Source organism: Indicator indicator, chromosome 9 (genome assembly GCF_027791375.1).
Source record: "Indicator indicator isolate 239-I01 chromosome 9, UM_Iind_1.1, whole genome shotgun sequence".
NCBI classification, from domain to species: domain Eukaryota; kingdom Metazoa; phylum Chordata; class Aves; order Piciformes; family Indicatoridae; genus Indicator; species Indicator indicator.
Genome location: NC_072018.1, coordinates 6,818,005 through 6,833,747, shown reverse-complemented (window position 1 = coordinate 6,833,747; position 15,743 = coordinate 6,818,005). Strand labels below are relative to the sequence as shown.

General features: G+C 36.9%; 1 protein-coding gene across 1 annotated transcript in view; it reads left to right on the top strand.

Annotated features, from left to right (window-relative positions):
• SLX4IP (SLX4 interacting protein) overlaps nucleotides 1–15,743 on the top strand; it is a 58,553-nt gene that overhangs the window by 29,177 nt on the left and 13,633 nt on the right. The window contains exons 4-5 of the mRNA XM_054383747.1: nucleotides 11,552–11,629; nucleotides 14,296–14,384. Of these exons, the coding sequence (XP_054239722.1) occupies nucleotides 11,552–11,629; nucleotides 14,296–14,384 (167 nt within the window). The remainder of the gene's footprint in view (nucleotides 1–11,551; nucleotides 11,630–14,295; nucleotides 14,385–15,743) is intronic.

Here is a 15,743-nt window from a genome sequence, read left to right as displayed (position 1 = left end):
TCAATTTCTCTCATTAAAAAACTTTGCAAATGTGTAATCTTTGAAGATAGGACTTTAAAAATGTGTGTCATACATTTTTGCCTTGCACCACTTGTGCACTGCTCCGTAAGACATACTGTTTATTAGTGAGGATGTCATGCACATTAGTGTGTCATATTGCTCACCTGCTGTGTTAAAAGCAGAGCCTGTTTTGTCGTGTTCTGCCAAAGGTGGCTGGTTTTGATTAACAGCAATGAGAATTAAGTAACAAGGGGCTATAAAGAGGACTGAGCTGAGATATTAAATACAGGAGAATGACAAAGGGAGGACTGTGAAAATTTGAAGAAGGCACAGTATACATTGGCACAGAGGAAAGAAAAAGAAGGATGCAGAATGAAAATATGGCCAGTAGAAATGTCTCTGTTAGAAGCGGAAGGAAGGAAGAGGTGTCTTCTAAACTGACCTTCTTCCCCCTCTTGGGGAAGGAAAAAGTTAATGATATTTATCCTACAAGCAATTTTCAGATCTTTTCTCATTCCATTCCCTAGCATCCTTGGTGTTTTTCTTGGCTTGAATGTGAAACATTTTTGCTCTGATTTCAGATCTTTTTATTGTACAGTCTCTTCTAGAGTAAAAATAATTAGAAAGCATGCTGTCACATGGCACAGTGAGCTCCCAGCTTGATTTTTATCTGCTTTCCCTGGGACCATGTATATTTTAGTATTTCTAACCTAATTTTCTAAGGAAATGGGGCATATTGTGGTCATATGATGATTTCATAAGAAAATACATTTCTATTGCTTATGAAACCATTTGTTTGGCTCCCAAAAGCACGCAGACACAAAATACAATAAATCATGATGGTAAATATTCCAAACTGCTTTGGCATTACATTTTAATTTGAACATTATGAAGGTTTTAAGGAAAACACCCTTTTTAAACTGGCCTAGTTTGCTTCAGGAGTGTTCACTATTACAGTAGAACTTGAATTGTGTAAGACATTTGTGGAATACGTTCCATATTATAATCTTGCAGCAGCAAAACTGATTTTATTCCCACCTCCCCAGATGTTAACTCTTACTCCTGTGCTGTGAGACAGAGTTTGGTTTGGTCTTAACTAGAATCATTTCAGCTATCTTGCTTAAAGAGCAAAAAATTTAGTGGGGGCATCTGGGGGGAAAATAAGGTATGACAGATAAGTACCACAAGGGACCGAGGAGGACCGAAGCCTTTTCAATGAACTTTGATGTTTCCAGTTGCATGTTGTATTTTCTGTCTCTCTAAATAATTATATAGTGGCTTCCTTACAATGGAATCATTTATGGTTAGTGGCCAAGTCTTGAAGATATTTGTGAACTTTAAACTTACATTCATCTGTCTGTGACAACAGGGCCTCATAGCTCCCTGAAGTATGCAGTAACTTATGCAATAGGTTATGAAAAATATTTTGATTAATGTCTTGTACTTAGTATTTCCTGCATTTGCTTTAGATTACTCTTTCCCATGTTTTATAGCCAGCTAGTGGGGAGTAAAAGCATCCTTTTATCACCAAAATGTTTCTGTTCTAGAAGATCAAAGTTGTATATCTGAATTTTTGTAATTTTCTTAGGTAGAGGTTATTTGATAATGAACAAACAGCCACTATCTTACACAGCTATATAAGCTATAGAGGTCTTTCTGTACCATCCAGGTATTTTTGCATAGTAATTTTGCTGTTAATACTTCAGTTTATGCAGACATTCATGCAAATTTCAAGTTTCTCTTTGGAGTTTTCATTTTATAGTTAGGCAAAAAGTCAGTGTCCATTAATTGTGTATTTACAAAGTGGAATTACGTCTTTTTCAGTTTATCAAAGGTGGCCAGAAGTTAATAGACAATTAATCACTATCAGTTAAAATCAAAGTTTAGGATGGTAGTTTGATGCAGATGCTGGCAGTTAGGCAAGATGAACCCTCCCTTTAATTCCTCCTTTCAGTGGAGGCAGTTAGGCAAGATGAACCCTGCCTCCTCCTGCCAGTGAAGGCAGAGCTACCTTGTGAATGAGCCCTTAGCATCTGTGTGCCCCAAGTGGGAATTCAGCTGCTTTGGAATCCACAAGAAGTGATTTTGAAAATCTGTCACTAGGCACTTGCTATTCTTACCTGACTGCCAGATTCTTCTCTGTAACATTTGTTCCTCTTGAAAATGCTCTTCCTTGTGTGCTCTGTGTAGGTTTTTAAAGCTTCCATAATCACTTGGAAACAGAGAATAGAATGTTGGTGTGGAGCTTCTATAGACTTGCTTAAAGCAGAAGGGCACAGCTGGAACAGGTAGCAGAGAGGTTTGGGAAGTTTTTGAATGTTGACTGTTTTAGTAGAAATTTTCTGAAGAAAAGTTTGACTTTTAATTATCTTCTCCTGTCCTTTGTGAACATGGCAAATAGGATTTCTGCTAGAAGCATTTTGTAAATTCTCAATTTTTATAAATGATCAAATTCTTTCCCTTGGGATGTCTAAAGTACCAGAGAATAAATTAATTGATCAGTAGGACACACCTGACTTTCCTTAGCTGTGGGATAGCTTGAAGTCTGTGCTGTCTGGAGTATGTTACAGATGAAGCAGAAGTGTCTGAATAGTGTCTGAATCTGCTCATAACTTTCATGTTTGTGCAAATTTTTAATGTAGTATATTTTATGATTTAATTTTTTTCAACCTAGGTGTGTGTGATTGCATATGCTGCATGCTTCATGGGTTGCATTGTTTGGATGCATACCAGGTCTACCTCTTGTGTATTAAAACCCCACAACCACCACCTTCCTTGTGTGCTTGTTGTCTGTGTGCTCTGTGTGTAGGTGTGGTGGCTCTGTGCTACTAGGGACTTTGGGAAAACCCTGTGGGTGTTACTGAGGCAGAGTTTTTATGATTTTAGACCTAAGCAGTCTTGTTGGGCAGTGATAGGAACTGTGACATTGCTGGTATGTTCTGGCAGGCACTAGGAACGTTGTCAGCATCTTAGGTTTTAGGGGCTTGGAGGGGCTTTCTTCTTAGTAAAGAAACCCAGAAAACCCAAATCAACGCCTACTATGAAAATGCAGATAATGAAAGTGGATGCAAAGGGAAATACGATTTCTCAGGGGAGAGGAAAGACTGTATCTCTTTTAAAAATGAAATAGATTTGATAGATTCTTTTTCTTTTTTCTTTTTTAACTAGTTCAATAGTATATTAAATGAGATGGAAAAAATAAGGATTTGATTTTTATTTTGAGGTGAAATGTCAGGTTCCTTAAAAAAAAAAAAGTCCTCTATATTAAATGCTTCTAAAGACAACATTATAATTTTGGTTACTGTGTAAGCAATAAAGAATAGGGATTTGAAATAAAACCTAAAAGCAATATGATTTCCCTAGAAATGTTTAGAGGAATCGACTTAATTACAACCAGAAGTTGGACCTGGAAGTGTAATGTTTTGACCTTTTAGCTGTCTGGTTTCCTAAATGTGTTGTTTTGCTCTCTTTAAACTGTGAGAAAATCTGTTTTACACATCCTTAACCCTTGCATTCCCTAGATGCCTCAATATAAAAGCCCTCAAACTATTGCTGGCAGTCCAAGAGAAACAAAAATTGTCATTGCATGTTACGAAAGAAAAAACCCATTATAGGTATGTGTTGAACACTAAAGTCTTTTCTATTTTCATTATAACTGCAAGCGATTGTGTGTGTAATTTAATGGTTAAATATGAATTTATTTTAAACTTTCCATGTTACTATATTACACAAAAATACTCCTTTGTTCTTAAGTTTCATTTGCATGTGACAAAGGTAGAGAGAAAATGTAGCTTTTTACATTGCAAACATTTTTGTGGGTTGGTTTATATTTGGAAAATTTTTATAAAGCTATACAGAATCTGTCCAGATGGAAATGAAGGGCCAATTCCTGACAGAAGTTCTTCATACTTTTTTTGCATAAGTGAGAGCAGTTGCATGCATTTGAGTCACCACCAAAGGTACTGTATATGTTGTTTATTATGCACTGAGTATTTTTGACTACAAAGACACAAGTTACAGACCATGAACAAAGTTTTGCAGGGCCTAGGGTTTAGTTTATTAAAAATGTATAGAAGTAAATAAAACTGTAGTAGTGCAGCAAATAGCAAAGACTTTTTTATTTCAAAAGAAGAGGGGAAAAAAAGTCCAGTGCAATCTTGAATATGCGTGGTGGGCATAGTAGCAGAATTTGATGTATTCCATCAACTTCCAACAGATAAGAGATATTCCAGTACAAAGCAAACTACTTTTATTCAGGGAAACATTCTACCTGTGAAATATTCACTATACAAATTCATGGGAAAAAAAAGTCCTTTAAATGATAAAACCTGCTTTAGAGAGTATAGAAGATGGCATTGTATTTGTTTACAGAATATATTTTTCGTGTTCTTTCATCTTAATAGATATTAAGGGGGGATATGTGTGTCATAGGATATGGGCAATGCCTGTCTCTTCCTTGCTGTTGTCTTCTGATGGCACAACACAGGCTCATAAGTTTTGATCTTTAGTATAGAAGACCTTAAATTTGATATTTAATATTGAGGAAGAGGATACTCTGTGTGCTTTTCTACTGCACTTAGCATTTGTCTGAAACTGCAAGATAGTGAGCTGAATAACTCAGGTGGCCCCATAACATTGCATTTTTGACTAAGCTGAAATGAGCAGTTCTCTTACAAACCATTTTCCAGTCAGTCTCCAGCTTTTTGTACCACAGCCAGCACCTGCTTTGATGCTAGAGCAGAGTGGCACTAATGAGATGATCAGCATCATGAGTTGTTTTTGGTCTTTTTGGTGATAGCCTCTTTGCATCAGAGCTTGTGAGAGTAGAAAGAGATTGCGACCTGTTTGGAAATAGAGCTGTTCAGCAGCTGACTGAATTATGGTCTGTTTACTAGCATTTGAAAAAGGAAAATACAGAAGGCTCCATTGTGGTGACTTCACCTAGTCGCTGTACTCCAGAATTTCCTTGATGTTTTAAACCTATAAAGTGCCATCTGTGTGAAAAGACAAAAACCCATGAACCTCTGGCACAGCTTACTTTGTTCACAATACAACATGAAAAGCTTGCTGGTTTAAGTCCCCTCATGTAGCTTAGAACTCATTTTCTTTTGAAGTGTCCTCTAGATGATAGGTTAGAAGAAAAGAGAAGACATGAAGTTGATGACCGTCAACATCTACCTTTTAACTCCACTGAGCTATTCCAACAGAAGCCCTAAAAATGAAAGACAAGAACATTCATTGCTAGCATATCTCAGGATCATCTTTGAAGAAACTACCTTTTCAGGCTCATGCTATCCTTTTAAAGTTCTGCTGAAGATACTTGCTACTAGCTTTTCTTTTCCTCTCATTCTCTCCATAATGTGGCCAGTGGCAGACTGTCAGGCTTTTTTCACCAAATCCATAGCTACGTGATGCAATATATTCCTGATGTTTTTAGTCACTGTTGCGCAGAGATCTCGTTACTGGTAGAAGATTAAAGTCTTGTCAGCTGTGGGAGCTATAGAATTAAAACCCTTTCATCTCAGGGAAAAAGTTTTGCAGAAATTATTTACTGTTGGTGGGGAAAAAAAAATAGAACCTGGAGACCCATGAAGGGTTTGATTGGCTTTGTTTGAAAATCTTTCAACATCATAGTATTGGCCCTCATGATTATGTTGTTCTAGTGAGCAACAGGGGGAACCAGCCATGTCTGTTACATTCTGGAAGACTCATTCCCACATTTTGGTTGAGCTCTTGTGCTAGAAGAGACCTTGCTTTGTATATGTTCCTGACACTTAGAATACAAAATCCTCCCTTTCAATGTTTCATGGCATCAAAAAATTCCACAAAACATGTGGGTATCCTCAAGGAGAAAAAAACCCAGACAGTTAGGCTGAAAGGACATAGTTTTTGAGAGAAGCGTGTGCTTTAAAGGTAATTGTAGTGCCCTGGAAGTCAAACTTGTCACCATCGCAGTGTTTGTGTTTCATTTTAGATACCTTATTTTTATCAAGGAGTTTGGTGATGTGAACTGCTTTTGGATACAGATGTGCTTGGCCAATTTGGGGGAGATGCTGAGGTTGGGGTGGCATCAAACAGTTTTTAACTAAACTGCTCCATCATGGTGATACAGCCACTTCAGATACTTTAGAGTTGTATGGTCATCGAGTCTGAGATCATAAAAGGGTGAAATCAAATCTTGTCTCCTATTTGAAACCAGTTTTCTGTTGTAATGGTATGCTGACCAACAGATACATTTGCTCTGTGTTTATCTGCTTGAACTCATTAGCAGGTGGTGCTAGCTGTTCTTTCTTGTATCTGGAGATTGCATCTTCAGAGCTGTTTTCCAGGACTGGCTCAGCCTGCCTCTGCATCACAAGAGGAAGATGGTATTTTTTCCTTCAGATCTGCTGTTTTCTCAGGACCTCCTCCATGAGGTGCATTTCTCATCTTGTGGCCAGATGGTCTCATAGATGCTGTTCTTCTCTGTCCTTTCTTCCAGAATATCCCTGACAAGCAGGCTGCAAAATGTCTTCTCCTGGATCCAGTTTGTCCACGGTAGTACTGATTTCAGAGTGAATTGCATACCTCTTTTGTAGAGGAGAGCCCTACAACCCTACTTTTGAATTTAATAGGATGGCTTAGTCCCGTTTCACTGTTAATGGCTCATGTTATGAAGGTTTTAGACCTTGTGCCATGTCCAGCTATCAGTGTTCTGGTAGCAGAGAGTTTTCTGCTAGGTCTGTCTCATCCTGACTGGATCAGATTCATTTAAAATCAGTGTCTGTCTTCCAGTCAGGGACCCTGTTTCCTGACAGGAACTAAATCTTGTTCCCAGGTCCTTGATGGGACAAATCTCACTTTTTTTTGTGTTAGCAACTGGCCTATGTTCAGAACGTTTTGCAAATGGAAGATTAGCATTAATAGTAATTAAATTTTGGAAGAGTAAGATGGAAAATATCAGTGACCTGTTTACTGTCTGTACTTGCTTTGAGTTGACTGTAAGGCACTCTGGAAAAAGGCAGAGGCTAATTACAACACTGAATTCATTCGCAGGTATGAGAGTTTGCAAAGTCCAACCTTGCAGCAGTACTCAATACTGCAACCAGATTTTTTGTGTTGGATGGTTGGTTTTGTTTGCTTGGGTTTTTTTTTTTTTTTAGCTTATAGTTTAGGTATGTAGCTTTAATGGCCTGTATGTTTTTTCTTAGATATTAAACATTTTTTTTCGTAAGTTTCTGGGCTTTATGTTGACCAGATGTTTTCTTGTGTACTTGCTTGTGATTATCACTTGAAATAATGAAAATTTGGGACAAAAAAAAAAAAAAAAAAAAAAGAGGATGTCATCTCAAGCTCTTTAAGTTGTTCTGAAACCCACTATTTGAAGTATAAAAATTTGCAGTCTGAAGATACTTCTTGTTATTAACTATGAAGATGATTTTGTGTGTGTGTGTGTCAAATGACACCACAATTCTGTACCATTCTACACAACAGAAAAGGCTCAGGAAGTCTCAACAGCTTTTTTTATCTGCTGTCTTGTGTCTGCTGTTGCTTGTCTGCGTGAGACTTGGTCTTAAGCTTACATACCAGCATTTGGTTTCGAATCTCTTCTAAATTAGAGATGACAGCCTACTCTGGAGCGCATGCTGTGTTTGTGAACACTACACATTTAACAATGGGTTCACAATAAGATACTTTGTGTTGTTTCATTTACAAATGATCAGGCATTTGGATTTGATGGTGAATAATTTTAAGTGGAGAAATGTGACTGCTAAAAAGCAGTGTAATAATATGTCTGTAGCGCACTTTGAAGATGAAGAGCTCTATATACTGTAAACATTACTACTAGTATAGCATAATGTGTGTGGAATAATTAATGCAGCATAAGCAAAATGTGATTTTTTTTTTTAAATGTACAATATAGTATTTCAGAATGTCTAAGGCAGTTATGGATTTACTTTCAGATTGTAACATAAGAGATTCATCCCCTTATTTTTTAATATCTCTGTGTTGCAGTGATTTACTTGTTTCTTTTCAAGTGTAAAGGCAGTCCTAATCCAGAACAACCTGTCAGAAATGTGAACTGTCCAGGCTAGGAGGAAAAGCTGTGATGAGAAATAGGTGCCTGTCAGTTATGGAAATGTTTGTGGGGCACTTGACCTCCTTAGGCTTGTGCTGTGGCTTTGGAGACTTGACCAAATTTAGCTACAGAGCCATGCAGGTGCCAGATTGTGCTGGGAAGTGAACACCTGCCAGGCTGCTCCAGATAACTCAGCAGCTCAGAGGCATTTTCCCAGGCTCCCAGATGAATGGTCCGTAAAAACCGTGGGAGAGGGCTTCCCGCTGCTCCATGCTGTACCACAGCCTCTTCTTGGCAGCCTTCTGGAAGTGCGAGGCAACTTGGCTGTGACTCCTTTGGAAAACAAGCATTGCTGGATAGTCTTACAGTAAAGAGTCGGTGTCTGATACTTCCTCTCAGTGTCGTGGGACTATGAAATATAACAAGCAGGGCAAATTACTGTTCCCTTAAAAGGCAACAGCTGAAACTGAACTCGCTTTTCTAGAACTGCTTTTATTCAGTCACAGTTTGGGTTTCAAGCTCTATTTATAGTTTTTGTTTGGAGTTTTTTGGGTTGTAGTGTTTGGGGCTTGGGGGGGATTTGTTTGTTTATTTGCCTTTTTTTTTTTTTTTAAATCTGGATCTGATGATTCAGGTGCACAGTTTTTAAGTAAGAAAAACTAACCTCCGGATCACTAAGAACAATTTTATTTCTGCCTCTGTGTTGGTAATTAGAAATGCAATGTTGTATGATGAAGAGGAAATTGAAGATTGGGCCAAATGGGTTTGCTGAGTTCTGTGAACTTGCTCTACCTTACTGGCTGCAAAGCACCATATGTAGGTTGAGGTTAAAACTTACAGGGTATGCTTAAAAGGAGTTAGTGATGGATCATTTGGTGCGTATCAGCTGGTCTCTCCTTTGAGATATCATGAACAGCAGCTTTTGGTTCCTGCTGAGTATACACCAGCCATCTTCCCTGGACATAATCCACAGCTTGCCCAAAGCCAACATGAGTATATAAACATCCTTGATGGGTGAACAAGTCTGGAACTGAGAACAGACTTAGAGTCATGCGGAGTAACTGTAGAGAGTTGCATGAAGTTGTCAGAGAACGGCTTATTGTTTAGGTTTTTATTTCATGAAGCAGAATGGTTAGTTGAATAATATATTTCTCTTGAAGAAAGTAGAAAGAAGGTAACACCGATTTATAGTTCTGCAGTAATTCTGCCAACTTTAGGAAAGTTTTGCAAACTCCAGTTGACAGTGGATTAGATCAGATGTCAACATACACAAAGGTTTCAAAAGATTTGATGAGTGTAGCTGTGTGAGACTTTCAAAATACAGGTATCTTCAATGTAATGCATCTTAATTTTCTTACAGTTAGCAGTAAGTAACAGCAAATATGTGTTCAGGCTATTTCAGCAAGACCAAGTAGTAAATAGTCATGGAAACTAAAATTATTTTCTGGTGTTAGTCCCTCTAGCTTGAGCTTATTAGCTCAGGTGCAGTTCCCTGTGAAGGCTTTATAAGACTTGCAGACTTGAGCTGACACTGCAAAAATAGTGTAGAGGTATCTTGATTTCATACATATTTATTTCAGTTAGGTTTTCTGCCAGAGAACAGTAGCAAGCTGAATCAAGGGCCTTGAAGAGGAATCTGAAACTTTGTTCAGGTCATTAGTCAACCAAGTATGATTAAACACTTAACCCCTTGGAGAATACAGGGATGTCAGGAAAAATAAACAGATACACATGTCACTGATTTGTAAAAGAAGGTTAGGAATGAAGTATTGTGCTTTTTCCTGTGAATATCAAAAGATTCACTCTTTTAAGCTCCTTTCAACAAAAATACATTTGAACTATCCCAGGCAAATGGAGGTGGAAAGACTCTTTTAGTATTTACTTTCTGTTTGAAGATATCTTTGTGATGTTTTGGGAATGCTGCTTTTTCAGCGTTACAAAGGCCACAGTGGAGGATGCTGTTATCACACTAGTAAATTATTTATATACAGGGCAAATTCTTTGATTTAGCTAATCCTCATAACAACGCTAAGAAGTTGTGAATGCCCAACTGGAAGTAGCTAAAAGTAATTTTCTTTAATTGTGCTCGTAAATATACAGTTAATAAAGCTGGTGGATTACATCCAAATTTTTCTCTAGTGCTCATCATTTTTAAGGGATTCTTCAACTTGTCACATCTTGACTTGATCTCTAAAGGGAAGTAATATTTTAGGGTTCTTCCTGAGGGAAAAGAAAAAAAGATGGCTGATAAATTTCAAAGGGATTGATTGTGATCAATAAGTACAGCTCTTAATGAGAGGTGATGCTGAACAGTATTAGATAGTGAGGTACAGGATGTGTTGTACAAGTAGGGGATTTATAGACTTGCATTTTGGGGATTGTACTTAGAATAAGACATGCCTTGGCACTTGTTCCACGGAGACTGAAACTGGAACAAACAAACTTTCCCTTGTAAATGATTGAATTAGAAGAACAGCAGGAGTGCTTAATTTTCTAACTTTTCTGTGCTAATTGCACCAAGGTTAGCTGACTGCCTTGGGAGCAGCAGTAATTTGAATCTTGCAAAACCCATCAGAGCTGGGGGAAAATCCCTCTTTTGCACATTAATTTTAGTGAGATGTGCAGAGAGACTGTGGAGGAGGAGTCACAGATGCTAACTTCTTTCAGTTTTGGTGGGAGTTAGGTTGCTAAATACCTTTATGAATCAAGTCCTAACTGATTTGCTCAGGGTAATTAGGGAATTTAAGTAGAAGAAAAGTAAAAGCTGATTTCCTTAGCCACTGTATAATAGGCTTTTTGCTGTAACACAACCCTTTCTGTTCTTTTCCTATGTTCCTTGTGCACAAAGACTTCTGTCGTTCTCAGAAATACAAACAAGAAGCCTCTGTGTATGTTACAGGTATCTGCTGGGTCAGCCAAGCTACCTGTCTGCTTGTAGATATGGAGGAGTTCAAGTGTATGCATTTCTCACTTAAGTCAGTGGAACTGTAGATAATGAAGATGTTCCATATTCATTTGTTTGGGTTTTTTTTATAGCCAGCATATATCAGCTTTGCATACATCACCTTTATCTAGAAGGCAGTTAAGTAAATGGTCATCTGTAGTGTTCTTGTGGAATATGTCTGAACACATTGTAGAGCAAATATTTATTTATTATTGGTCCAGTGACCATGACACTAGTCCATTAAGCATATTTCATCTATGATAAATTAATTGATTTATGTTTATTTCTATGGTTGGATACCACAACTCTGTGGATAGTGATTTGTTCAGGATTTTCCCATTTCAGGTACTAATTTCTTGAGCCTTCGGTATGAGCAGTTTGTTTTAAAAATACTCCTTTAAAGTTATGTTTTCTTTTGTGTTCTGGAGCTGAGCTATCAGCACTGCTTTCTCACTATCCTTTCTTTGTGGATGTGCAACAACTTTGAGACCAGAATGACCAAGATACCCTTACACATACTACTATCATGCTTTTGTTTTATGTTGCAGCCAACAGTTTTCACATTACTGCCTACTTTATGAAGAGATGGGTTAATCTCCGTTGTGCTCTAGGGAAACGTTATCGTGGTAAGAATCAGTTTCTTACAGTGTTACTTAGTCTTGCATTTATGGGAGAAAAAAAAGGGAACATAAACTAATGCTTTGACATATTTTGGTCTACTTAATCACAATTTTTTTTAGAGCCTGGTTTTAAGTTTGTGTGTGTGTGCTTGTTTTTTTCCCAAGAGGATGTTTCCTGAAAACAAAACAAAACCCAAACCAAAAAGAAAAAAGAAAAGTGTATCTTATCATATGATGGATTTTTTTTAAGGCTTCATTTGAAATTTGTGTATGCCTTCCCTCAGGGTAATCATCTAAGCCAACCAAATTCTCTAAGTATGATGAGACTCAGCGTTTTACTAAGTCTCTGCAGAGTGAATCAACCAGTGGTTGGACTATGAATCACTTCATTATTGTTTGAGTGTCTTGTGACATCAAATTTACCATACAAGTGTATGCAAGAAAAGGCTTTCATTCACCTTAGTGCTATAAAATCTTTACACAGATGATGTCATTGGAACAGATTTTGGATTTTTTCCGTGTTTTCTCAAGCCGAGATGCTCTGTAAGGAAGCAATATCAATCCTGTCCCACCAACAGCAAGAAAAAGGAGCTATAACAATCACTGCCCTTGGTGTTGACCTTTTTATATTAAAAAGGCAAAACAGAACAGTTAGGTGTCCTTAAAAATACTGTTATTTTTACAGGAATTAATTATATTCTTAAGTACTGAAATCTCCCTTCAAGTGGCAACTAGTCCATATTGGTTGAAGAGACTGGAGTGTTGGTTTTAAGTATTTTATCAAAGTCTCCCAGGCTCCTGAGAGAACAGTTAGAATAGAATAGCAGAGTGTCTACATTGGTGTCTCAACCATGGTTTCTGTGTATTTGAATTTTTTTTTGAAGTGAATATTTCAAGAAACTTTAATTTTTTAGCCAACAAGTGAGATTGTTATACAATGTAACAATATAAATATCTAACTGGAATTAACTTACCCTGCTAGTGCTGCCAAGAAGAGAAGCTCTGATGCTTCTGTCAAAACTTTGCTTCCACATGAAGTTCCTAATAAGAAAGGAACCTAATTTTGCTGGATTTGACTCCCAAAAAATAGCAGAATAAGCACATTAAAAAAAGAAATTGGCACTAATGTTTTCTTTCTGTAAGATACATCTAGCAATTCACAAACAAAAACTGGACATTGAGCCTAGCAGAACAAGTATCTTGCACACTTCAATTGGTGATGCTCACTAACAATCTAAGGTAAACTTACCTAAGAGGATATTATTGGAACGCCACATGACAAATTCAGTTCTTGCAACAGCTGTCTGGCTTTTCATTTGTAAACTATTTGAAAGACGTCTGTAGTTTGAAATCCATTGTACTAGACCTTTGTGGGTGGCTGAAAAGCCTTGAGATCTTGAGGAACATGTGAAGAGAAAGAACAGTCTGGACATGAGGCACACAACATGAATGATTCCTAAGACACAGTTTTGCTAACTGATGTTTCTAAACAGCTTACAAAAGACTCATTCATTATCAAGTTACAGTAGCTTTACAAGCTGTTGTGGCAATACAGATGCATTGGATGTCTCTGTGGCAAATACAGTGGCAAATACAAGGTAATCTCTTTCAACATCCCCATCTTTCATTGTGATGGCTCTGGAAAAGTTGCTGCTGGGAAACACTCAGGGTTTTCCAGGTACTAATGGAGGGAGGCTCTTGGTGAAGTAGCAAAACCTTGTAGAGAGGTGATCACTGTATGGATGACCTGATTGTCACTGGCAAATTGTGCACATTGTGCCTGTACTCAATTTGTTGTGAGGTGATACTCTAGCAAAAAAATCCATGAGGTTAACCTCATATTTTCTCTCTATGTCTACTTCTTGTCCCAGAAAATGAGGTGTTAAGGCTTGTTTTTGAAAAAAAAACAAAGATTAGTAACGGTCTTCTTAAAAAAACAAAACAAATTAAAAAAATCAACAAAAGAATCCAAGAAGGTACATGAAGATAGTCATCTGAAAATGATCTGATATGTAAACCAAGGAATAGCCAGCTATGCTCTTTACATAGCATTGCTAGGTACTTTAGTAAAGTTCTGTCTGGTCTATTCTAACCTGAGAACCCTTCAATTTTTAATCCTTTGTAAATAGAAACCTTGTTGTGTTCATAACAAACCATGTGATCTTGAGTAAAACATGTAATTTGGTAGTAGTTAACCAATCTGTTTAATTAGACTTCAAAAATCACCGCAGCTAGTGTTTGAAGCAGTTCACCTTATGTGGAATTTTGATGTCAAGTCCTGATTGAATGTGTTGTGCTGTGCTGCAAATGTAATTTATGGCTGTTCTGATGGAAAGATACAGCACCAGAATAGGACAAAAGAAATAATACTTGAATAGTTTGTTGTTCCTGTCCAGGGGGTGCAAGTGGACAAATTTGCAGCCATGCCTATCCTCTGGGGAGCTGAATTTACTCTGACTTACTGATTTCCTGGAATGATTTAAAAAGGCAAAATAAAAGGAGAGATGGGAATGTCAAAGAGAGCAAAGAAACTGGAGTGTGTGAAGTGCACAAAGTGAGTTAGTGTACAATTTAAAAAATAATTTGGTTACTAAAATACTGTGTTGTCATGTGTGGTTTTGAATATGCTTATAATTTTTGTAATGTTCTTACCAACTCTTTTTTTTGCACAGAACTACGTGTGTTTCCAGACAGATTTATAGTTTGTGTCAGTAAACTGGAATCTAGTCCAAGTGCCTGGACATGTGAAAATGGTGTATTGGTATGTACAAAACTGTTCTATACATTTTAAGTTTTATTTCATAGTGGTAAGATGAATATTTATATGTAGATGAATTTATTTGCATATTTGTGACTGTTGTCTTGGAGCAAAAAGTTACAACAGTTAAAAGGTTACCCTGAAGTGAGTCTGAAGCAGTCAAAAATGGGAATTCTCTTAATTATATAAGGCTCAGGAAAAGAGCATATATTTAGAAAGCTAAGTATTGATTTAGCACCTTGATTTAGGAATCTGTCTTCTCTTTTTATTTTGTTCTTGTAGTATTTTACTTTCGAAAATTATAATGGGGCCATTTTTATGGGTTTCTTGTGTGTTTTCTTATCACTTGTTCTCAAATGGATCAGTGCTAGCTCTGCTGGGGAAAAAAAAAAATCCAAAAACGTTTATAGAAAAAAAGGCACTGGTGTATAGTTAAATACCATAAGCAATTCTACTTAAATATTTCATCCTGAAGGCTTTATCAGGGTCAAAGGCTTATGAATTTTATGCTGCAGTTCACTGCTGATGGTCTCAGGAGTGCTCACATTTACCCAGGTGGCCTGCTCAAGGGCTGGCAGTCTTTTCTGTGCTCACAGCAGGAGTCAGAATTACACACTGAGGTCTATGTGTGTTTTAGTAGTTTATCTTAGATGTATTAAAGTATTTTTGACCTTTGAAAAAGAAAATTCTTTTGCTCATTCAACTAAGTATTTTTTTAATATCAAGCAGGGTGTTTTTGTTATGCTAAATGCAGCTTTTATTATCTTCGTTCCTAGATTGGTAAGTATCCTTAAATGACAAAGGATCAAGCAAACGTTTTTCTGTCATGCACAAAACCAATCTAATTGCTTTAAAAGCACTTAGCTGTTTTCAAAATTATTTTTCCAGTATTTTCTTGAAAATTGCTTAGGTTCTTTAAGTAGAAAATCCTATCTCCGCATTGTATCAGAGAATTTTTTTTTTTTTCTTGCTTAAAGTCTCTTTTAGGAGACACCCAATTTCCTTGTTTGGTGTTTTTAGTCTTCACATAAAATATGAAATGTTTTCTTTCATGTGATCCTGTCTAGTAAAGCAAACAAAAATAGATTGTTATGGACTTTAGCTTGACCATTTTAAATTTGACCTTAATCTATGATAACGTGTTTAAAAAGGGAGTTTAAACACTTGTGTTTGAAAAAGAAAAAAAAAAACTTCGAGGGATCATAGCCTGACCAATAATAAAGAGAGGATTTTGCTGTACTTACAGATGCAATATGTGTGCATAGAACTGGCTGGAATGGTCAGTTATCTGTAAGCTGATGTAAAGAACTAACAAAATGTAAGCAGACCCTTTTGATATTTTTTTAATTCTTTCTATACTTG